Source organism: Aphelocoma coerulescens, chromosome 1 (assembly GCF_041296385.1).
Source record: "Aphelocoma coerulescens isolate FSJ_1873_10779 chromosome 1, UR_Acoe_1.0, whole genome shotgun sequence".
In the NCBI taxonomy this organism is placed as follows: Eukaryota; Metazoa; Chordata; class Aves; order Passeriformes; family Corvidae; genus Aphelocoma; species Aphelocoma coerulescens.
Genome location: NC_091013.1, coordinates 51,560,179 through 51,583,790, shown reverse-complemented (window position 1 = coordinate 51,583,790; position 23,612 = coordinate 51,560,179). Strand labels below are relative to the sequence as shown.

General features: G+C 40.9%; 1 protein-coding gene across 16 annotated transcripts in view; it reads right to left on the bottom strand.

Annotated features, from left to right (window-relative positions):
* The window catches only part of KLF12 (KLF transcription factor 12), a 236,064-nt gene that overhangs the window by 49,219 nt on the left and 163,233 nt on the right, over positions 1-23,612 (bottom strand). For 10 of the 16 annotated variants that reach the window (XM_069009020.1, XM_069009064.1, XM_069009033.1 and 7 more), the window contains one exon: positions 13,060-13,119. The exons of 1 other annotated variant lie outside the window; for it this stretch is intronic. In XM_069009020.1, the coding sequence (XP_068865121.1) occupies positions 13,060-13,119 (60 nt within the window). Of the gene's footprint in view, positions 1-1,957; positions 2,299-9,785; positions 10,444-13,059; positions 13,120-17,960; positions 18,014-22,373; positions 22,641-23,612 lie in introns of those variants that run through there. 5 more of the 16 variants (XM_069009069.1, XM_069009133.1, XM_069009124.1 and 2 more) reach the window with 5 other exon arrangements.

Genomic DNA, 23,612 nt, shown 5'->3' with positions numbered 1-23,612 from the left:
CTCAGTGGGAAGGATTTTAGACTTTGGTCAGTTGTTTCTACACACAAACTAGTGAAACATGCCCTTTTGAAACCAGCTTTTGAATGCCAGCTTTAGTGAAGGACTCCTGTATCAGAGGAGTTGCTAGTTCTTACACCAACAGGACTAGGAGGACCTCCACATTACTTGGAGTACTTACAAATACATGGCATATGTAACAAACGACAGCTTTAAAAACAGCAGACCAAAGGAAACACGCTCATCAGAAAGGAGAAGGTTCAACTTGCAACATCCAGGCTGTCCTTCAGCCCAGCAAGGCAGGGCTCTTCACTGTGCACTGTCCATTGTTTTGTTCACATCAAACCCAAATGACAAGCTGATGAGTACCAATTCCTATTCAAGCACATTTCATAGTCAAGAAGGACATAGCAGGAATCTTCTCAGTATCATCCAGCCCAGAAAACAGGTGTAGGGAGAATGAAGAAATATCTAAGGGCATGGAAAGGTGGTGAGTGGGTTTCTCAGTCTCATTGTGAGAGGCTAGAGGAAGGGTAAGGAGCCATTGCCAAGGCAAAAGGGGAAGGGACAGCAGCAAAAAAAAAAAAAGGACACGTAGGCTGCTGAGGTTCCTGAAACCATACTGTAAGTGGCAACAGGAAATCTGAAAGTTGAGATGTGTCAGAGATTTCAACAGCTGGCTTAACACATCAAGTCTCTTTGATCTTACTGTTAGGACAGGTACCTCCAAAAACACTCCTGTTATCACAACATGGTATCTTAGTTACTTTTGCTCAAGTCTGGTGGCAGAAGTAACAATACCATGGAAACTACTTTAATTTTCTCCATTGAAATCATTGTAGGATTTAGTGCTTGTGCCAAGCTCAGACAGAACAGTGTTTAATGGTATTACCATGACACAGTGATAGAGAGGGTGGATAAAAACCTAAAAAAAAAACCCTAAAAAAAAAAAAAATCAAAAAACCCTCCACAAAATTGCCTGACAAGTAATTTTTATGAAATGAAAATAATTTACACAGCAGTTTTACAGAAAAAGGGAATTATGCCATTAATCAGCACTGCTGGATAATTACACCGTACATGAGGCCTTGCTTTTAGGGAAAAATATAAGCTAATAAAGACAGTCAGACGATCGGCAATGGCACAGCTTTTGGGAGATACTAGAGACACAAAGCTTAATAATTTAACACTAAGCAGTATAATGACTGTGAAACTAAATTATTTTAAGTTTACATTAATTTTCCACCCAATTACATATCTAACATTAAATCCAAAAGCTAGAGAATTCCCCTCAGCTGTGAACAACCCCAGCGACAACGAGAAAGCCAAGGGGATGTGATCTCGAACATGACCGGACTCTGAATGTATCCTCCCAACTGCTGTGCACATCCTTAATATTCAGAGGTCTGCTCGAGAATTAAAGCCAGTTCACACTTCCCTCCAGTTACTGCCGGTTCAAATAAGGTCTCTCTCTAATACAGTCAACTGCAGTCAATCAATTTTCTTTGTGGTGTCTCTTTGCACCTCTCAAGCACCAGCAGCAGATGGCTCAGCCTGGCTGTCTCACTGCCACATTCGTAACAGAGAAACCAGTGAAAAGTTGAACAACATTGAATTAACAATGAAAATGAGGACTGGAGTGTAATGAGAGCGTTTCATTACCATTGCATTGTAAGCAATTTAGCCCTGATTATTATTGACCTCTGGCAATACTGCACCAAGTAAAATGTGCTATCCTAAAAAGCATGGGTATACTGGAAGGCAGACATTGCTTCTGAGTGTACTCATAAATAAACCAGAGCGTTTCCCTTCCTGTATTAGAGGCTTACCTTACAGCTGAGTTATCAGCATTCAGCAGTCACCCTTACTTTGTATCTGCACAACAAACAACACAACTTGATATAGTACACCTGGAAAATTATTATTGTTATTATTAGTATCATCACTTCTGTGGCACCCAAAAGAGCATTAGGTACTTCACAAAGTAGTTAAAAAGACAAACTGTGTGGTACAATGGGCTAATACTCGGTGAAACAGTAGAACTACACAGGGTGGAAAAACAGGAGGAGGTGGTGTAACGGGAGGAAGTATACAGGTTACAGGAATAACGTTAAACAGTTACTAATCTGGGGGACATGAGGTTCAGAGCACGGTGCCTCTTCTCATTCCACACTGAGTTCACAGGAATCCCTCTGACTGGACATTTTGTTAGTGTGCTCTTCAAATCTACTGATTTTTTCCAAAAGTGCTGTTTTGCTTGCATGCTTATCTGCATCTTTTTATGTGTGAAGGTGTTGCAGCCTGAAAGCAGATATATGTAAAAGTTTTGTCAGTTACAAAATAAATATGCCTATTAAGGATTCAGCAGCAGGAGCCACAGATTTTGAAGCTTTCACTAATTTCACAGTGAAGGCACAATAACATCCATGACTTTGGGCCAAGATGCAGTAGGCCAAATGCACAGGAGCAGCTCTTTTCCCTGCACACCATAGAGTGCACCAACAACCCACAATGAGGGGCTCTGCACACTCACAGTGCACACGAGAACAGCTTGCTACTGACTTGTTTCACTCTTGGTTTCTAGGGCTCACAGTTTAGGGAACCACGCAGACCACTTGGTGTAGCTGATCTATTCCCACTGAAGTGCTACAATGCTGTGTGAGCCTGCCCCTACCATGCACCTTGGTGTACCAAGAGCTCTTCCCTCTTTTGTGCCAGAGGGATTAAAGCATCCTTCACATGCTGAGCACACTGGGGACAGGTCAGGGAGGAGGCAGAATAGAGGAAGGTGAAAAAAATGACCAGGAAAAACTACAGCGCTCATACCCTATTCCATCTACCAGTACAAAAACAATGGCCACACAGTTCCCTGCACTCTGGACAACCACCTTCCATCCAGAACAAAGCATGCTGCTGGTGCCTCCAGAATATTAATAATAGTAAGGTATGTGCTGCAGTGGGAGGGAGAACCGCGAGGGGTAGCGCTCCATGGGGCTGGCATAAGGAATAGATCTGCTTCAGGCTGCCTGCCAAAGGCACTGGAAAACTTGACTTTCCGGAGGCCGTCCAAGGACGCTTTTCTCCTGCCTGCAGCACTCTTTGGAGGGCTTTTGCCCAAACCAGGGCAAACCGTACTGCAGCCAAATGCAGGTGGGAAGTATCCCCGCTCACTCTCCAGCCTCCATAACTGGTACTGCTGCTTCCTGATGCAACAGTTACCTCACCACCCTACAGATAAAAGGAGCTTTTTAGAGGTCACTAGAGTCATGGGTGAGCATCTGAGAAAGAAATCATTCCCCCTAGTTCTGTAACCCAAGGGGATGCAAGAGTAACAATGAAGGCTGCCAGAGACTATTCAGGTTTGCCCAGAACCCACTGCAAATGCAGGGATTAGGATCGTCTCCCAAGACACAGAGGAGAGAAGAGAAAAATTCACAAAATGTTGACAGAAACACCTCACTCCCTGCTAATAGCCTCATATACCAGAGATTTTGTAAGGGAGCAAGAGCAGTAAACCAGCATGGAGAAAGGAAAGGACACAAGGGGAAAAAATACTGAGATGCCAGCGTCCATTGCACCATTGCAATGGTGCACCATTTAGCACAGGGAGACATGTCCAAGGGAAGCGTGTATTCATGAACAATCTGCTGCCAGTTCAGGTCTTGCAGCACCCTTAGGTTTGCATATACATAACATATCCCTGAAATGCAATGTATCCCACACTTCCTCCCCACTGGATGGCTGACAAACTGCAGAACAACACAAAGAAAAACCGCTGCTGGCTTAGTCAAAAGGATTGCAGACAGATAGCTGCTAGAAGCATTACTAAATATGTGGATGTTTCATAACAGTTTGATCTCACTGCTGTTTGTGTACAGCAGGAGCAGCCAGTCAAAGTGATGCTTCTGCTGTGCAGATCTGCTGCAGCACTTCAGTTTCACTGGCAGAGCTGATCCAGGCTTCCCAGTTCCCCGCTCCCCACAGCCTCCCCTTGCTGGGAGAACATGCTGTGGTGCACTGAGAGAGCCCAACTCCTCATAGAAGTGCCTGCAGAAAACTTAAACCTTGTCTATATGAAACCTTCAGCTTTCAAACTACTAGCAGTGAGCCCACAGGTGGAAGAAGCAATTTGGCTTCCATGTATACTGAGCAGAAAGAATTTTAGGTATCATCCGTTTTTCAGAGGATTAAAGCTAACGTGTCTATCTCAAAACATCAGCCTGCCTCACAGATACAAACATGCAGTTATGGTTTTCAGGGACACATTATCACACATCATGGTATGCGCCAAGGGGTTAACCTGAGACTTGGAGATATGTTTTAAAACCGGTTTTGCTAAGCCACTGTCATCTACTAAATATAACTTTGGTTTCATAGAAAAAAAAAAACTCCTTTAGGAGTTTCCTCTGAAAAAAATAGCTCTTTGAGGCCATCCTGAGGGTTCCTGGAATTTTTTCATGTGTTCTAAAAATCATCCCTGTGAAGCCCTGCACAGTCATGCCTCCCCATCAGTGATGTCCAGAGAATGCAGAGCTTGTACAGCTCCTGCTCCAGCTGCCCCCAGTCCTACAGTTTGAAGTGGTCCTTCCCAACCAGATTTAACTCTCTGCCCAAATAATTTCCATGTGACTTCACAAGCTACTTCTTGTAGAGAAAAGCTTAACTAAATTATCACCTCATTACAAACTAGTTCCTATACAAATAAGAAGTCCTGTGAGCATAACACCGAAATTTACTAGAATGCTTACTTACTTGCAACGGCTGATGGAGTGCATATTACTTTAGAGCAGCTAATACAATTTTGTCCCTGTTCCTCACAAAGGACCAACCACAGTTTTTTCCCCAAGAGGGAGCACATCTCTGCACTTACACAGCCTGTATTCTTCCAGGACTCTTTATTACCATCTTCCCTGCAGCTGAGCTGTTCTGCACAGATTTTCTGCTCAGTATGAGGGGTTGGGGAGGGGGGCATTAATTATACAGCAAGATGGAGCAGGGCCAGGCAGCCCCTCTGCTGCACTGTCTCCTCCATGCACAGCCTTCTTCCTGCTGCTTTGCAGCTACAAGGATCACCTGTTGGTCTTGGCACTCGCCCAAGCTGGGGCCTAGCGGAAATGACAGAATCAGCTAGAAATGAGAGCCAGCTCCTATTCCAGCAACCCAAGTGAGGGAAATACAAAAACAGATGATGGCAACGTGATCTAGCTGCTGCACGTGAGAGCCAAGAGAGGGCAGGGCAGAGGGGATAGATAAAAAAGGGGTGAATGCTGCACAAAAACCCCAAAACAAATGAAAAAAACAGAAAACCTCCAAAACCGCTAAAAGGAAGCTTTTTTCCTGCTGTTGTTCTCTTTTCATATTCAGCACAGCAAAAACATTAGGAGAGTCTCTTTCTATCTGAATACCTGCCAATAGGGAAAATTAACAATCTTGTTCCTGCTCCTGCTGGAGATGTCAGCTGTTTCCATCTCCCATGTGAGAGATGCCAAAGGGATATTCAGGTACATAGCAGAAACAACCTGCCTTTTTCAGGCCAGCTCCTCTCTGTACTGCACGGCGACACACAAGCTGTTCCAAGAGCTGTGTCAGGAATTCCCTTCTTCCACAACAGTGCTCAGCAAGACTTTTTATTTGATGTTTGGGTGAGTTGCAATGTTGTGTCGCAGAAAGATTGAACACCACTTGCCTCTCATTTTGGTCTTCTGGGCAGAAAAAGCAGGTAAGTAATCCAACAGAAAAGGTAACCATCACTAACTATTTAAAAGAGAGGAATGCTGTCTCTTAAATGATAAAAGTACAAGCTTATTGCAAACTGCATTTCCATATGTAACTAGTTTCATACACGCCCTTGGAATCCGTATTTACTCAAAGCAGTAAACATCCTAACATCCAAAATCTCTCATCAAATTTCCCTGAACCCCTGAATTGAGTGACACCACAAATACATATTCTCTCCAATACCTTAACAGGCTTTAAATGAACTTGTAACTTTTTTTTTTACCCAGTAATTTTTAGAAACTGTAACAATAAAAGCAGGAAAAACCTAATTCTTAAAAGGAAGTTTTTTTCCTCTCCAAGAGCAATGGAATGGGTCCCCAGAGCTTCCTTCTTCCTGAGAAAACACTCCATGAATAATCAATGTACAGTCCAATTTCTCAACAAGTACCAAGCCTTCAAACACACCCAGCATTCAGCAGTCTCTGTGACTCTGGCCTTTAAACTGTAACACTCTTTGCCTTTCTCTTCCTAGTTTCCCAAACATTCTTTATTCTGTTCTTTCTAGCAACTGGGTAGGTAAGCAGAAGCAAAATTCGAGCAGTGGGAGCAAGCTGGGGCTAATTTGCACCTTATGAATTATTCAGGCCCTCCTGATTCCTGCACCTGCACTGAGGCAGGAAGCTTGCGAGGAACAGTCATTACTCTTCTCTTGGGTTTACACAAGCTTGGTTACTGCTCAGACACTTTGTTCTGTAACCAAGGGCTTCAGGTCTTGTATTAAGCAATAGAAATGGGAGGAAAAAAAATAACTGCATGTTGTCAAACCCCCCCCCCCTCCTGCCTCAAACCTAGGATAATCATTCAACCCTGTTCTGAGACGAATTGTAGGGTGTATCGGACTGATGCTGAATTTATCTTACATATGCTAATCCAGACCAGAGCATCAGGAGAGAAAGAGCAAATGAGTGCTTGAGCTGGTCTTGTCAGACATTTACTCAGCTGCATTAAATTGCACATTTAAACTTCTCCCTAGCTCAGTAGGGAGAATTTCACCTGCATCAAGTATTTCACATGCTAACCTGATCATTAAGGCATCCTTCTCCACAGACATACCACAAATAAATTTTTTGCCTGGCATTCTGGCTGACGAAAGGGGTGCTAACAGTTTAATACTATTGGAAAAGCCTATATTGTGCTTGCAACAGGGTGGATTTAACAAGCAAATAGTTCTTTTTCACCTCCATCTACTATTATCTTGGTAAACAGAATGTGACACCTAACTGCAATTCCAGATACAACCCATGAATCTAGACAGCCATTAGGAACATTTGCAGAGAGCAGATACAAACCAATTAGCACTATGAACATTTTAAGATAATGATATGTTTTTGAGCTAATATGCCAAGGCAAACAGATCTAGAAGTATTATGCAAATTCAAAGCAGCAAACACCATCTTTATTGTATCTCATGTCCGCAGCTGCACTGAGTATCTTTAGGTCTTGTCCTTTATTAACATTGCTGTTACCAACAAATTCTCCAGTTAAAAGATCGTCTCATTAATCCCAAGAAGCTAAGCATCATGCTTTGATTGATTCAGTAAAACAGATCTGTGGTAACTGATAATGAAACCTCTTTAATCCCCTCTTCCAAAAAAAAACGAGTCAAACACGAGTGTTAAGCATTTAGAAAGGTACAGTCAATCCTTATCAAATTTTTGCTTTTCTTCTTTCTATGCCTAAAGAAGTTAATGCATTTTCCTATCGATGCAGGATGCATGATTGGTGCTGTGCTTCTCTTATCACATTCCTATCCAATAATAGGTACTCTGGCTTTTTTTTTTAAGGTATTTTAATCGAGCATGTAAACACGTTTTATTCTTTGATGCTCTTTCATTCAGCATCATTAATCCCCAGCATGAAATCAATAGACTTAAAACATTTAATCACGTCAAAACGCAACATACAAATCCACAAATGACTTCAGTTCATCACACACACTGAATAGCTTGCAAATTGGAAACTATGCCTTCTTTTTGCCTTGGGAATCAGCAAACCCTAAGCTAGTCTTCCATTGAAGGAAACAGATCCTTTCTCCAAGAATCTGCCATTGGGAAAAAAAAAAAGTTGATAAGCAAAACATGGGATTTTCTGTTTGCTCTGTCATCTTTTTTCATCCCTTTCAGTCTCATTGGCCTTATGAGAAACACTTGTTTTACTGCAATCTCTTGACAGTATGCATGTTTAAAAAAAGTTTAAAAACAATTACAGTAACTGGGTTACAGAATGTACTGGAGGTGCAAGAGAGGGGAAAAACATCTTTGTGGTTGCTTATTTTCCCTTTTTAACAGCACACATTGTTTCTCTGCTTGAATAGAATGCATAAGGGACAACAATCATCAGCACTTAAATAAAAAAAAAAAAAGAAAAAAGAGAATTAGCTCAACCTTATACATGAATATGATTTCCAAAGCCCCTAGGACACAGAAAGTGACAAGAATCTCTTTGATCGGGCAAACGTTGTGGCTGAGATGAAAAAATTAAGAACAATCAGATCCATCCTTTGGCAAAAGGGCAGAAACAGATAAACAGGGAAAAGGAATAGTCTAGGTAATGGAAAAACATCTTTATTTCTACTACCTAAAAAGCATTGAAAGCTTATTTGAAAGAAGAAAATACAGTTTGGAAAGTGCTGAAGTGTAAAAATGGGCATGCTGAAACCCTGATTTGGGAGACAGACACCCAAAAGCCTGCCTAGGTCCATGACCCCATTCCCACCCATTGTCCCATGACTGGTCCTACCCAACCTCTCCACAAACCCATGAGGTCAGGTTCTTCACTGTTGAGCTGGAGCTTCTTTCGGTACCAACCACTAGGCACATGTTCATACATACTCATTCTGGAAGTTGCCCATTTTCCATGTTCTGAACTTCCAGTAGTCACAGCTGTTTCTGGCCTGGTGTTGCTCCAGGGAATGGAGGCTACAGTCCCAGTCCTGCCCATGCTCAGGCAAGGATACAGGTTCTTACCCACTCTCCTTCCCCATCCCATGACTTCCGTGTTCCTATCTATACAGCTGCCCATATTCAGCAAGGGAGATGAGACACTCCACTGCTCCCCTCGTATCTCATTTGATTAGGCCTGCACCGAGGATTCCAATGAAATCAGCTTGTGCTGAGAACCTACACCTCAGGTCTTGCACTCTGTTGACGAGCTAGTTAATGAAGTTCATCTGCAAAAGTGACAAAATTGCTGTTGCTGCTGCCAGCTTGTCTGACAAAAGACTCATCTCTGCTCCATCATAATCCAGAAAGGGCTACAGAGACCACCTCTGAGGGAAAATGATGCCCTTATTTCCTACTGGTTCCCTGTACAGTCCATAATGATTGATCTGATGTAACTGGGCTGTATTCCCATAGAAGCACTTACGTTTCCTAGGCCATAAGCAACGTATACACCTAAACTAGATGGGTAAGGGCTCCTTTTTGGTTGTTTCTGGGACATGCAATTCCCTCTAGTAACTATAATGAGGAATTAAAGTGCCTTCCTCAGAGGTCAGATCAGCCTGCAAAGCTTAACCTTAACATACAGGTAGAAGATTCTGTTCAGAGTGAAGCAGAAGTGCTACTTGCTCAAGCATTAAAAAAGGTTTATGAGTGTAACAGAGATACCAGTGACTCCAGTGTAGCACAACATAGTCCCCACTCCAGCTGAGAGAGGGAATGAAAATTTCATGGTAGGTATGACTAATCTGAACTTTATTTTAAGTATGCGGAGTGTAAATGACCTCCTGATTTTGCAGGTTTTCCCACTGAAAGTAATGTTTCTGCACTGAGCTGCATGAAGGAAAACATGTAGATTAGGGAACTGCTTCAAATGCTTTTGCTATCTAGATGCATTAAATTTTTATTATCTTATTTATTAAAAAAAAAAACAAAACACAACAAAAAACCACAACAAATTAACCAAAAAAGCCCAATAAAAAACCTGAGGTAAAACTAAAATGTGAAATGAGGACATTCCAAATCAGGCAAAGAGAAGATCAAATATTTTCTGCTGGCAGTGCTCTTAATTATTACCAGTAACTTCCTATTTACTATCATCATAATTATTCCTTATCCTGTTCTTTAAAAATGATCCAGATTACCTCTGCAAATGTGTGTGGGTTTTTTCTGTTTGACAGATGCTAGATTCACTTTTGGCTGAAAGCAATCAAAGTTTAGACATAAGAAATGTATCTTTTAAAGCCTGTGCTCTGTAGTTAACAATTTGGTCCTGGAGATGAATTGCAAGCACAGACTTGGGCCTTAACATTCTTACTAACTAATGGGAATGCTAGCAAGTAAAGCAGTGTACTCTGCACTGCAATGCTTATTTTCTTTTTGAACTGCTGACAAATGACTGCTTCAAATTAGTCTTACAAATGACAGGAATACAACAGAACACTGCAAACGTTCATCTTAGAATAGTGGAGAGTCAAAGCAAACTAAGGTGAAAATGGTGTCCAGCAGAGTAATTCAGATCAGGAAAGCCATCCAACTCCAAAGCAGCTTGACCTGAACACAGCCCGAGAGGCAGTGCCACAGCTGCCAACTAGACAGTAGCCAAGAAGTTAGCAGAGGTGCAAGCCAAGAAGCCAGCCATGAACCCACGTGCCAATGCAGGAAAGCTGTATTCCAGAATCTGGCATCTGGGTCCTCCAGCTGCCAAACATCTCCCATCTGGCTGAGCCTGTGGACAAGGTGTTAAAAAGAAGATCGGGGGAGATTACACAAGAGCAAAAGCGGTACCCTTTGCAAGACATGAAAGATGAAGATGCACTGTGCCCCTAACACATGAAACTCACACACATTATCACTTTGTCCCCAGTGGATCAGAGGAGGCAGTATGGACAAAACACTCTGCATTTTAGAGCAAATGAACAGTTAGATGTGCATGAACTGAAGCAACAGTCCCATCCTCTGGCCATCCACAGAGGTCAGCACATGCAGATTCATGTGGAATTGGTTTTGGGTAAAACTTACAACTTTTAGTAGATTTCATGAATCCAGTAAGAAAAAATAGGAGAAAAACCTACAAAAATGTTTCTTCAAGACTTTGTGATCAACTCTGCTCCTCCATCATCATAAAGAAATTGAAGTAACAAAGAATGCTTCGGTACTTTCATAAGTGGAATACCATAATTCTGAGTGTAATTTTATGGAAGGATAACTTTCTTGCAATTTAGTGGAAAAAGGTAAGTTTAGTAATACAAAGTTGAAAAAAACCCAGACCTGGGTAAGCATGAAATTTAATTCAAATGAAATATACCCACTCATATAGCTGCATTTAATTGAAGCAGAATTCACTTCTGACAAGCACTTACTGCTCCCGAACTCCAACAGTGCCATACCCCAAGAAGCAGGACCAGCAGTGAGGAAGACTCCTAGCAGTGCCAGCAGTTTTAAGTGCACCATAAGAATTCATACTTTCAAATAATGCACTGACTTTAATGTTAATCTCACTGATCTCATTCCCACCTTTCAATCTACAGGCAGGTCCACATGGCCCACATGAGGTTTGACAGATGTGACTTCTTGATCAGTCTGGTCCTTTATTTTAAAAAGCCGCAAAAACCCAACAGCTCTCTTCCAAATTTCTGTTTTGATTAGAACCTATTTGCCTTGCCAAATATTACCTTTCAGTCTCACTCCAGTCAGAGCACACTAACTTTCAGCAGTTTAGAATTGCTGCATGAGATGACTTATGCCATCTTCATCTACATCTAACCATGCATGTTTTTCAGGGGGCCTCATTAGTAGGATCTCATATTCATTACTATGGTAAGTGTAAACTCTCCACGTAAATGCATGAGTGACTTTTAAAGCAAAATCCTGACAACATTAAAAAAGAGCAAAAAATGAACAACGTAAGATTCCTTCTTGAAAATGCTTCCTGCAGAATAGAAACCAATACACAGAATTCTATAGTTAATTTAATGAAGGCTAAAGAAGCCTGCATTAAAAATTGTATCTGAAATATGCATATATTTTAGAAACACAACATTTTGAGAGACTAGTAGACTCTTCAGAACAATTTATGAGGTTGCACTGATAATTCAATCAGAACAAAGAAAATACTAAGGATTTGAAAAAAATAAATGTACTGTTTCAATTTCATAGCCAAGGAAACCTTAAAAGCTTTGTATTAGCTCTAACAGAGAAATTGCTCCTGCTGCTACTTTGAAAATGTTTGAGTAATAAGATCCTGCAAATTTTTAATATAAATATACCAGTTGCAATGTAATTAACTGCAAATTGGAGATAGGAGTAGACTTGAGGAATGACTTCTGTATTTGACTACTCATTAGCAATTTGAAAATGTAATTGCTCTTAAAACATGCCTTCTTCCTAATTTTATTATGAAGCTTAGCTGCACTTATAAATGTGAAGAATTTGATTTATTCTGCAACGTATTTGTTTATATTGAATGTGTGAAGTTGTATTTCTTCTGTACTCCACAGAGGGAGGGCACACAGGTCACTAAGAGTAGATGAAGCAGTGAGCTGATGGGTTTCCACTTGCCCCACAATAAACACAACTCCAAAGGAATCTTCCGAGGGGCTCACAAAACAAACAATAGAAGAGAGGAGGACAGGCAAGCACAATGAGAGCGCACATTTCACTGCACACTATTTTAAAACCCACTAAGGCAACAACAGCAATGAATGCCACAAAACCAGGAACCCTACCAGCTTTGGTACATCCTTCTGTCATTTGACATCACTTCTACCTGGGCAAGTGGGGTGAACCTGAGGGCCCCTCATGGCATGACAACACTTGCTGCAGCCTCCCAGTCACCCCTGCACTGGATTGGCATTTAAACCCTGCACCCGAAAGCAGGGCATCTACCAGGCACATGACACAGTAAGGTTTTCAAATTTTGCCCTCCTTCAAATAAAAGCAAGGAGATGTTGGCAAAGAGCTCTTCCTACATTTGCAGCTTTGCTTCACGGTAACTGCCAATGACCCATTGTAACACGAGCTACATTGATCCACATTAACTTCATTCCTCAATTTCAGTAGGCTATTTTGAACATTTTAAACTACATTATTAAACATCAGACAAGATATTTTCTATTCTGATACTTTAAACATCAGGATTTGTTAAAAAAAAAAATGCAGCTTTCCCACCACCCTTTGAGTCCCAAAATAAAAAAAGCAATTGCAATACTCAACTTCAGATCTTGCCTAGCCCCACATATCCCCCAGTCATGACACAAAGAGGGAAAGAAACCTGAAAAGCACTGCTACTAGACTTAATCAATAAAACAGAACATTATATAATACACAATAAAATGCTTCATACCTGGAGTTGAAAAAACGAAAAGGGTTAACAGCTGACCTGGCACAGCCCCACATGCTCTCTCTGGAAATTGAACACAGACAATTAGGAATTTTAAGTTACCCCAAATAATCGAAGGGGACTTAGACAAGCTTGAGGAATTTACTGCAAATAAGTAAGGCACATAGCCTCAGTGTGGAAGGCACTTTAGGATTTTCCCATTCACTCAAAACTCTTCTCAAACTGAATTTGCTCTGTAGATGTCCCAGCTAATGATAAGCAAGTTATTAGGAGCTCTGTGATTAATTTTCATGGGACTAAAGTCAAAGCTTAAGGACCCACATGTCACTCAGTGCTAATTCTGGATCATGATGGATCATATTTTCTTATTAAAATATAATCAGTGACAAAGAGGTAAACTCTAATGAGAATCTACAGCAGGCAGACATTGCATGAAGAGGAAATAGTGTCTGGAGTGAATGTCTGCTCCCAGAATTCTGCTGCAAAAAGTAACATTATTCCCAACACAACACTGAAAAACTTAGGCCTTAACATTTTTACTTAGAACTGGGACTCCAGGGAAAATAGACAATCTCCTGAAATATTATTTTGAATAATGAACAACACAAATATACAGTGCCATAGCTGTATAAACTCCTTTGCTGGTTGAGATTTGGACTACGTGAAGTGTTCCTTTTCACTGACAAATTCTGATCTACTGCATGTGCTCAAACAAGAAGCATCATATAGATGGTTTTTGGAAAAAGTTCCACCAAGTTAGGGGAAAAAAAAGAAAAACCTGAGGAAGCCAAGAACATGAATAACCCCCTTTTGTCCTCTCCATGGTTGAGACCTCAAATGCACTGTGTAAGCAGTCTGAGGCCAATGCCCAAGAAACTAGCAAAAAATATTAGAATAACAATATGAATAATAAAAAAGTTCTAGCACACTAGCAGTTGAATGCATTTGCACTGAAAATGTTTTGGATCTTTTATAATGCTCAACTAAAATAGCCAGGTTGGCATAGTAATTGTTGGAAGTGAAAAGGAAATTTTCAGAACAACTTTGCTTGATTTATATAATTGCGTTTTCCACTGGCCCTTGGAAACCTACAAATAATCTATTTTCTCTCAAAATTTTGCACTGCATACTTTGAACCTGTCACATTTCCTTGCTTCAAGTGTGCAGTAATTATTGGCTTTCTATACTGTTTTTGCCATTTGTTAGATGCTAAATTTCCAATAATGACAGAAATATGCTATGCAGATGACAAAATGACATAAAGAATTTTTGAAGTCTAGGCTAGCAGCTCTATCACTGCCTGACACTGTTTTGGTTTTTTGCACACTCTTTTTTCACTCTCCATGTAGAGTGTTTTTCTTCTCAGAAATATATATCAGGTACTTGTCCCGCAGTATCAAATAGGTACAGATTTTATTTTATAACAGTGTCAGTACCTAATCAAAGAGCACTGGGACACAATCTCCCCTGCCCCATCAGCCCTCAACTGAAAGCAATATGCACTGGAAAAATGGTTACTGGTAAACCATTAACACCGACAGTTCTCTTCCATGTCAATTAATTTGCAATCATCTCGGTGTTTTATTGGAAAATCATTTATTCCCACAAGTGATATAAACAGCAATACACTACCCAGAAGTCATAACTCTAAATTTTGTACACTCCTTTTCATAAAGTTCCCTTTTGAACAACTAAGCAATAGGGCAGACCAAAATACAATTGCTGGGGTTAAGTATTTGCATGCTGAATTTTTTACAGTGGGAAATTTAACAGACAACTAAAACTCTGTTTAGAACCTACAGTATCCAGGCACTGAAGCAAAAGACACCCAAGGCATCATCCAACCAACTTCACTGACAGCTAGAACTTACTATGCTACTCTCTGTTTGGCATGAAAACCAAAGGGCTGTGGCCTCCCACCCAGCCTCTTCTCCAACCCAGAAATCATGGAGAGAAATACCTAACCCTTGCCTCTGGAGCTTGAAGCTTATCTGTGCTATGAAAATGTCTAAAACACACCTCAGACCATGTAACTGGCATAAAAGGGATCTGTAACAGTCACTTCCCAATCCAAAATGTAAGTGCAGAAAAAAGAAGAGGAAAACGACCACTCCTGGGTATCTTTTGCATACAAATGTAAGTATCTGGCTTCCTGAGGTAGTGCTCTAACCACTAGGCTTTTATGCCATAGGTGGGTGGCTGCACCACTGCTGCTGCTGGCTGTCACATTTTTAAACAGAGAGATGGCCAGTGGGAAGAGGACAGCATGCTCTGGGTGTTACAACAGGTAGAAATAGGTAAGTTCAGAACTTGATCTCTTCATTTCCGCAACGGAAAGTTGGGAACGTGAGATGTTCTTTTTTTCCAAACTATTTTATTGAACTACTACAGTTCAGAAGCCCAAGCTCCAAAGAGAGCAGAGACAACTCACAGCCAAGTATCCACCCAGGATGTAAGTGGAGACAGCTCTAGGAAGCTGATTGCTCTGCCTGTTGAACTTCAAAGCCTTTAACTCTTTGTTGACTATATTGTGGGAGTGTTAATACTTGTGCAGGTGCTCTGACACACTGCTGGAGCCAATCACCTACTTGAGAACCTCACAACACCTCCACCAGACCTCCCACAAAGCAGAAAACCTGCATCTTGTCTCAAGTGCCTGTGCTATTCTGGCTCATCTTGGTCCTGGGTACCTGCAGTACTTCATGTGTGTTGCAAGCATTTGGGGATAATGCAACCTCTATGTTGTGCAGTATATTGACAAGGATTACCTGTTACACAACTGCATGTACTGTAGTTCCTCTCAAGCAGGAGGAAAACCACATTCTATTATTCTGACTGTGCTTTAGGAATGGCAAAGGATCTCAGAAATGATGTAGTGATACAGACAGCAAGCAGTTCTGAAGTGGAAAAATTTAGTGCAAAGGGAATCAACTTGTTCAGCTTGGCAAGTAATTTTCAGCAAACAATTTATTATACAGCATTACCCTGTTTTTGTGCTTTTGAAACTTTTATAACTGAGATTTTGGTCACTATTCCAGTTCCTCCTGTGAATTTATTTATAAATGGTTTTACTCTTTGGCCCTGACAAGCAACTGATTCCAGAAACAGCAGTGGTCATCAGTTCTTAAGAGAAACACCATGGTGACTTATATGTCACCAGACATCTGACAGCATTGTGTGTCCCTGATTTATCGTGCATTATCCCAGCATTATGCTAAATATTGTACTTTTCATGCAAATAATTGAGGGACATATTTTGACAAGACTGGGACTGCTGACTTTTAATGAGTACATAAAGTATTTCCTTTACTGCCTGATGTCAGCTTCTGGTCATTCCCAGGTTAATTTATTTTTCAGGCTCTGTTTGCAATGCTGGGCTTTTCAGCCAGCAGCAGATACTGTATACAGGCCTTAGGGTGAGTACTTTCTAGGGCAGTCTCTGGCCCCAGTGCCTGTCAGCCTGCTCCATGCCCCCCTAAGCTAGCAACACAGGCTAGACCAGAGAGCTCTGGCTGTTGCAGCCTCCTCTGATCCACCCTGGTCTCTTCCTTATTTTCTGCCTGCCTCAGCTTTCGTATTTCCTTGCACTACTTTATCCTGTGGCAACTCAGGATATCTCACATGGGTAAATGAAGAAAAGTATGACCAGAACCTCATGCTCGACACATCTTTTGTCACTGCTCTCACAATAGAGGTGCAGAATTTGACTCTGAAACCTGTGACTGTCGTTACTTCAGGATTAGATGCTATAATATCAGCCATCGTGCTGCTTTACTCCTTGTTTCAGCCTTCAATTCCTTTATTTTGACTAGAGTAACTTCCTTTGTGTGGTGGCTGTAAGCTGCAAGTATCGTTTCTGTGACGTATTCAAAATAGTAACACTCGTGTTCTAGGTCACATACACAAAGACAGTGACACCTCCTTGTCACACAGGCTCAGCACAAATAAACTCTCTCCATATCCATCATCCAAGAACTTCCATTCACTCCTCTTTCATCTCCAACCTAAAAAGTACTTGCTGTGAGAAATGAGGTTGTGGTGAAATCACTAGTCAAAGAGGCTGAACTAACAGATGGGAAAACCTACCACAATCTTTTCCCATTATGCAGGAGAAAGGAAAATGGAAAGGAAAAAAAAGTAGGGTTTTTTTAAATCCCTGTATTTACACACTCATTCAATTATGCCTTGCCATACAGTGTTCCCCTCTTAATAGTTTCCTCCTTTACATGCAGTTTACATACCCGTGACCTACACAACTTTTGTGTTCTTGCATGCATTGACCTGAACACTCAGGACAGTATTTCCATAAATCAGTGCACAGTATTTCCATAAAGCACTGCTACTAAGATTTAATTGTGCTGCATGTGTGTCTGTCACAAAATCACAGAAACTGCCTTATGGAAAAGGAAAGATAAAAACTTATCAAGATAATGAAACAAGAAGTAATTTTGGCTCAAGTGACAGCAGAGGACAATGCTCTTTCTTTTTCTTATCAGTAAGTCAAAGTAGCAGTTCACCAAGGTAGTTTTATTGTGGCTTTTTCTGGCAGTGTTCTGCTATCCAACCCACAGCTATGAATATTTGCTAAATCTCTAAGTTTCTTAAGGCACAGAGCTCTGCTCCTGCTTTCTGTGCTGATTTAGAAAGAAAAAACATAAAAAGGTGAATGACGAATCACTGGGGAAAGAGATGCCAAAGAGGTGTATAAACTGCTAACTGGATAGCAGTAATTCATAAGGTTATTTATAATTCATTCTTTGGTGTCATGCTTTTCAAGCAATTACAGAATGCCTGATTCACTATCCATAAAATGCATTTCACATATCTAACAACTAATGACTCAAGCTTCACTCTGGAGCAACACATTTTAGTGGATTAAGCATGGGAGTAAGAGGCAGACGTACCTGATCCCAACTCATTCTCTGCTTTGCTGCATGGCCTTGAGCAAGTCACTAACCTGTGGATAATTATAATATTTGAACACACAGGGGACCTGCACAATTTAATTAGTTAATGTTTCCAAAGCACTCCAAAGATAAAAAATGCTACATGAATGATAATCATGCACTATTGTTTCATGGCATTTTATTCCAAAGCACGTTTGTGTAAACATGTTTAAAAATGTAAAATTCCAGTAATGGCAAAGTTTGACAACTACCTTGAAACGATCGGCACTTCTTAGACTAAAATTTAAATTAATTAACAAATTTAACTTCTGTTTAAAAAGACATTTATATGTGAATTCAATACAGACACTAAACTGAAGCTGGGAAACAAAATCTTTGAAAGTTTCTGTGTGACAGATAAAGGAAGTGAAAAAGATATACAGAAGGTATCAATGAATGAATACATGTTACAAGTAACTCTTTGACTGTGAGATATTGGTCCCCCAAACTGCCTAAGGGTAGAGTTACTTTTTTTTAGCATCCAGACTTCTGTTAGTTTCAGGACTAATCATTAGACCAAAAAAAGTTAATGGCAAAACTCCTTTGGACTTTAACAGAACCAGGATTCCTTAGTTCTCTGAGCTTATTATGCACTTAATTTAAATATTTCTCTCAAAAGGAAAATGTTACTCCTAGCAATGGTGTGGTAAAAGCTCTAGAATCACCTATTCAACAATCGTGGAAACTTATTCTTAGAGAGGAGACAGGAAGACGTGATTTTGTGTAGACCAAGCTAAAAACACTCTTCTTTTCAAATTAGCTTTCTTCAGGGAACAATTTGACAATACTCCTGTCTCCTGATACACTTCCATTTAAGCAATACAGTCCTTTCAAAGCAGGCAGTGATGTTAATTTCTCTGTAGAAGCTGTTTTTGATTTACAGTTGCCATTTAACTAGCCCTTGTTTCTAATGATCATTGGCTGATGGGAAATCTGTTATCCTGACAAAAGACCCTGGGACATATAGCAGAAAATTTTCACACCAAAAATCCTAGTGCATGCACAGGATGGTATCCTTTGATTTTACTGCCTGTCAGGTTATTGAACTTTTCTTTTGTCAAATATCACATATTAAAAAAACCAAAACCTTTTTAGAATAATACGGGTTTACTGGATTATTGAAATCCAAGGTTCAAACTTACTGCCTAATGAGCAATTCCCAAAAGTATATAGGTCTTTCAAGCTCTTGAAGTAGAAGTCCTTAATACAGCTTTATGCCCATTCATTTTTATATACAAAGAGATGTTTCTGAGAATTCAGATTCTGCTAGCGTGAACTTCATGAAATGCCATATAAACACAACGAAGAAGAAGTCAATACTTCTTCAGCAAGCTGTCTGAACTGCATGTAGGGAGCGCACACAGGTAGGAGAAATCACACCTGTAGTAGCTGCAGCAGGCCAAAGTTTAGATGTATTAGTTCAGCTTCTTCTCAAGTCACAGACTGCCACCATAGCCTTAGAAAATAACATAGGGGGGTTTTCTCATATATAACTTCAGCAGTGTTAAGTTTTATCACTCTCCCTAAACCACTTGTCTGGGTTTCTTTACAGCTGCTTGGGAAGACAGATACCTTTTGAAAGGCAGATGATCGTAACTGATGATTGGACCTAGAAGCATCTCTCCACTAAAGAAATACAAAAAACTTGAGCCTAACTTCTAGATAGCTTGCATTGTGAGAGATGAACTTTGCTGCAAGGTTATGTCCAAACTGGACAGTCCAGCAGTGCCCAAAGGTTGCCTAAGGTAGCTGAGACACAGCACACTCCGCAGTGCCCTTGGGTGAGTAGCCAACTTCCAGCCCAGCAACACTTTCACTGCAGAAACCTGTTCTTTTCTGACACAGGATACTTATTTGAGACTGCTGACAAAAATAAAACAAAACTAGAGCAGAAACATCCCTGAAATAACGCCACAGTGGGGGCACCAACCATAATACAGATGCCTTGCAGGGCTCCATGTCACCAGTGTCTTTTGCTTACGTATCTGCATAAATGCCTCCCATTGTTTAGCAAGTCAGTTCAGTTTGTAGAACTCTGGAGGAGGCCAAGGAGAAGCCTCACCATGTTACAGCCTGTGGGGAGGTCAGAGGCCCATAAGACAGTTCTTTCTGAGTGTGTGGTCCAATTTCCCTCCAACTGCAGCAACTATGCAACCTTCTCGAAAGTCTTGCTGCAATGGAAAAATGCATCCCAGACTTGGGTATTCTTCAGAGACAAGTAAAATTGAAATTGATATAGTCCCACAATTTCACTTTAAACCAATTAGCATTCTCCAGTGAAAAAAACCCCCTTTATTGAGGAATTCTGGATGAGCACTAGCCAATTCTCCATCTGTAAAATCACCATCCAATTGCGTCCCACTTTTAAAATGAGCCCTTCTTCACAGCGGGCAGATGTACCAGAGAAGAGGGAAGCAAAGTTCATACAAGCACTGCCAAAACACCCTCACTTATGTTTCTTGGAGACTTGGGACAAAGTATTTTGTCTGCAAGTGGAAGAAAAAAAATGAGGTGGAAGTTAATAATGAATAGCACAATAGTAGTAATGATTGCAACTGAAGCAGGAAAACAAACTATACCAGTGCAGAAAATAAATGGCTGATGGAAACAAAGATACAAACTTCAGAAGAAATAAAAATAAACCACAGAAGTTGATTTACAGTGAAGAGGAGGGAGAAAAAAAGAAATCTACAGAAAAAAAAATCAGACTTGAAAAGCATGTACTAATTTAAGAGAGCACATTGGTATGGTGGCTTTGCTGTCTGTCTGTTGTGGAATTTCTTTTTTGCTAGTGCTATATCCAAAACTAACTCCTATTGTACTGCAGTAATAGATGCCAGAGAATTTAAAAATAAAGTAAGATGATCACATGAGCATCAATATATCAATCACATAAAGCAGCCAAAGAGAACAGGGGGAGGGTCCCTAACCTCATTTTCATACAAGCACTCCCAGGCACCCAGCTCAGCACAAAGAGGAGTTCATGTTAAAGGTCACAAAAGTCACATACAAATGACAAATCCCATCTCTCTCTGAATTAACTGCAGCTATAACTACAAGTAGACAGGATTTCCTCTCTGAAATTTCTGTCACTCCCTTACTCCAGAAAAACAATACACTATCTGAAGCATCATCAGTTTGTATGCACAGTTCCTCTTTTCCTTGACATTTGAAAGAAAAAATGGTTCCATCAAAGGAGTTTCCTCCACTTACAACACCTAAGGAGAAAAAAGTCTAGAGAGAAAGAGGAATTTCTGCATCTTTGGATTTTTACCAACATAGTGGTCAAAAGTTCATGCTAAAAATCATCCTCTGCCTCTCCTGCTTCTGCCCTCAGTTTCTGCAAGTAGGAGATCTTAATTTATGCATATTCAGGGAGGAAGAGCTGCATGCTGTAAAATAACGTATTTTACCACACAAGTGTGCAGGAAATAAGGAGATGAATGTTCTGTTCAGGGTTTGCATTACTATGTACTATGGAGATGGATCCTGAGGCCCGCTGCATCTGTTCTGCCTAGGGATGGAAAGGCTGCCAGGCTGAGGGAACAGCATGTTGCCTCTGTGAGGCACCCTAAGAAAGTTTTACTGGTCTTCTGGGGGTGACTAATGCCTTCTCCTCCCTTGGCTTCATAAAGATTTCTGGAGTGTATTTGAGATTTGGCCCTGAATATATGATGCCATTTTTGCTGTATAATAAGCATCAATGGTGTCAGGCATACAGAAGCAAATCTGCTCTTTGTTGGATGTTACATGTCAAAATGAGTTTGTAAAACACACCACAGAAAGGATGAAATGCTGCTTACAATGCAAAGCCCACTGAAATCTACATAATGCTGCAATGTTTATTATCAGAGCATATTATCTGAGATTAATAAATTATTCTTAGTCCATATTTTGTAAGGCAGAGCAACTGCCATAAAGCAGCACTGTCACAGGAAGAAATTTCACCAAAGTACACTGCTTGAAATAATTACTTTATTTATCTATAACTTTACATTATTGATAGGGTTTGTTGAACTGAAGGAGGACTATGAAGTCATTCCAAAAGAACTACTGAGAAAGAAGTCTGGAAGCTCAGCCAACATAATGCTTGCAGCAAGAAAGTAATTTCCCTGAGAAAAAATAGTCATACTTGGTCACTTTACAAATATGCAGGCAAATCACATTCTGTTTGTGTAAATAGGAACTAATGCCAAACACGTGGCTCTTAGTGTTTCATTATCACAATTTTTATTCCTAAGAATTTTGTTCTTAAAAGACCACAGTGGACCTGAAACAAAGCAGCAACATAGGTGGATGCCATCCAGTTTAAGAGGACATGAAAAGCAAAGCTTTCAAACAGGCATTCTGAACTGTCCTGTGACCCAGCTGTGTAAACATCATTCCCAAAACAACAAGCTTAAAAATGGCTGTATTAAAACAACAGCTTCTCCCCAAAAACTGATTAGCTGAATTCCTTGTGATTAACACCTGGCAGACTGAGATGCAAGGGAAGATGTGGGAGCATTCACTAGGATCCTGTCACTCCCAGCCTCTGGCACAGTGGCTCCCCAGTCAGGCGCTGTGGATTGCCGTAGCCTCACCTCACACCAGGGATCTGCAGTGCTGACGTGTGTCCCAGGCAGCTGTCTGCACTGCCTGAGGGCAACAGAGAGGAACAGGAGCTCACAGGCTGGAGTCTCTCTCTCTGTCCCTAAATTAAATTGAATGTGCCAACTGCTACCCAGCCCGTGTGCAGGGAGTGAGGTAACTGCCATGGATACAGACGCCCACACAAGCAAGATGAATCCTGAGCCCCACAGACAGCACACAGGGAAAGGCAGGAGGCAAGGAAAGGCAAGGCACTGAGGCAATCCCTCACAGCCCCACACACTGTGTGAGGGGCTGTACAGGATCAACCCAAAGCAAATGTCCACCACCAGATACTGAAATCCCCAGAGTCTGAACCCCCTTACTGCTCTTGGAGAATAGTTGTCAGTAGGCAAATATATATATATGTATGTATATATACATTAATAAACCTTATGCAGAATAATTTAAAACATGTCTGAAAAACAACCAGAAGAAGGTCAACTGTTGTCTTGCATCTGCTACCAAGCATCTACAAACTTGGCCTAGTATTGTGCTGAACAAAGACAAGACTGTACAACACCAATCGGTACTGAAGAAAAGGATGCTGCCATCGCTTTGGAAGTACTGTGGTGTACTTCACAGCCACTCTATGCAAGAAGTTATTTTTCAGGCAACTATTCACCAGAAAGAGCTTACAAGCTCACTTAGAAAAGAACACACTCTGTGGGACAGTCGTCCAGACTTGAGGGCCAGCCTGCCTCCCTCAGGCACTAAGTTTTGACCTATGCTTTACTGACTACTGAAGCAGTCTTTATGCATGTCCCTGTGCTGCCTGGTTATTCAGCAGAACAGTAGGTGCCTTTCCATGTCCTCAGAGGAAATTCCTGTCTGCTAAGTTTAGATGCTGCAATTGAGCACACAGGATCTCCCGTTGGAAGGCTTCAGAGGCACTTTCCTCTCTGCAACAAGGGTATGTAGAATGAGAACTTCTTTTTCAGTGGACTGCTTTGCTGAACATCTAACATTAAGGTACATATT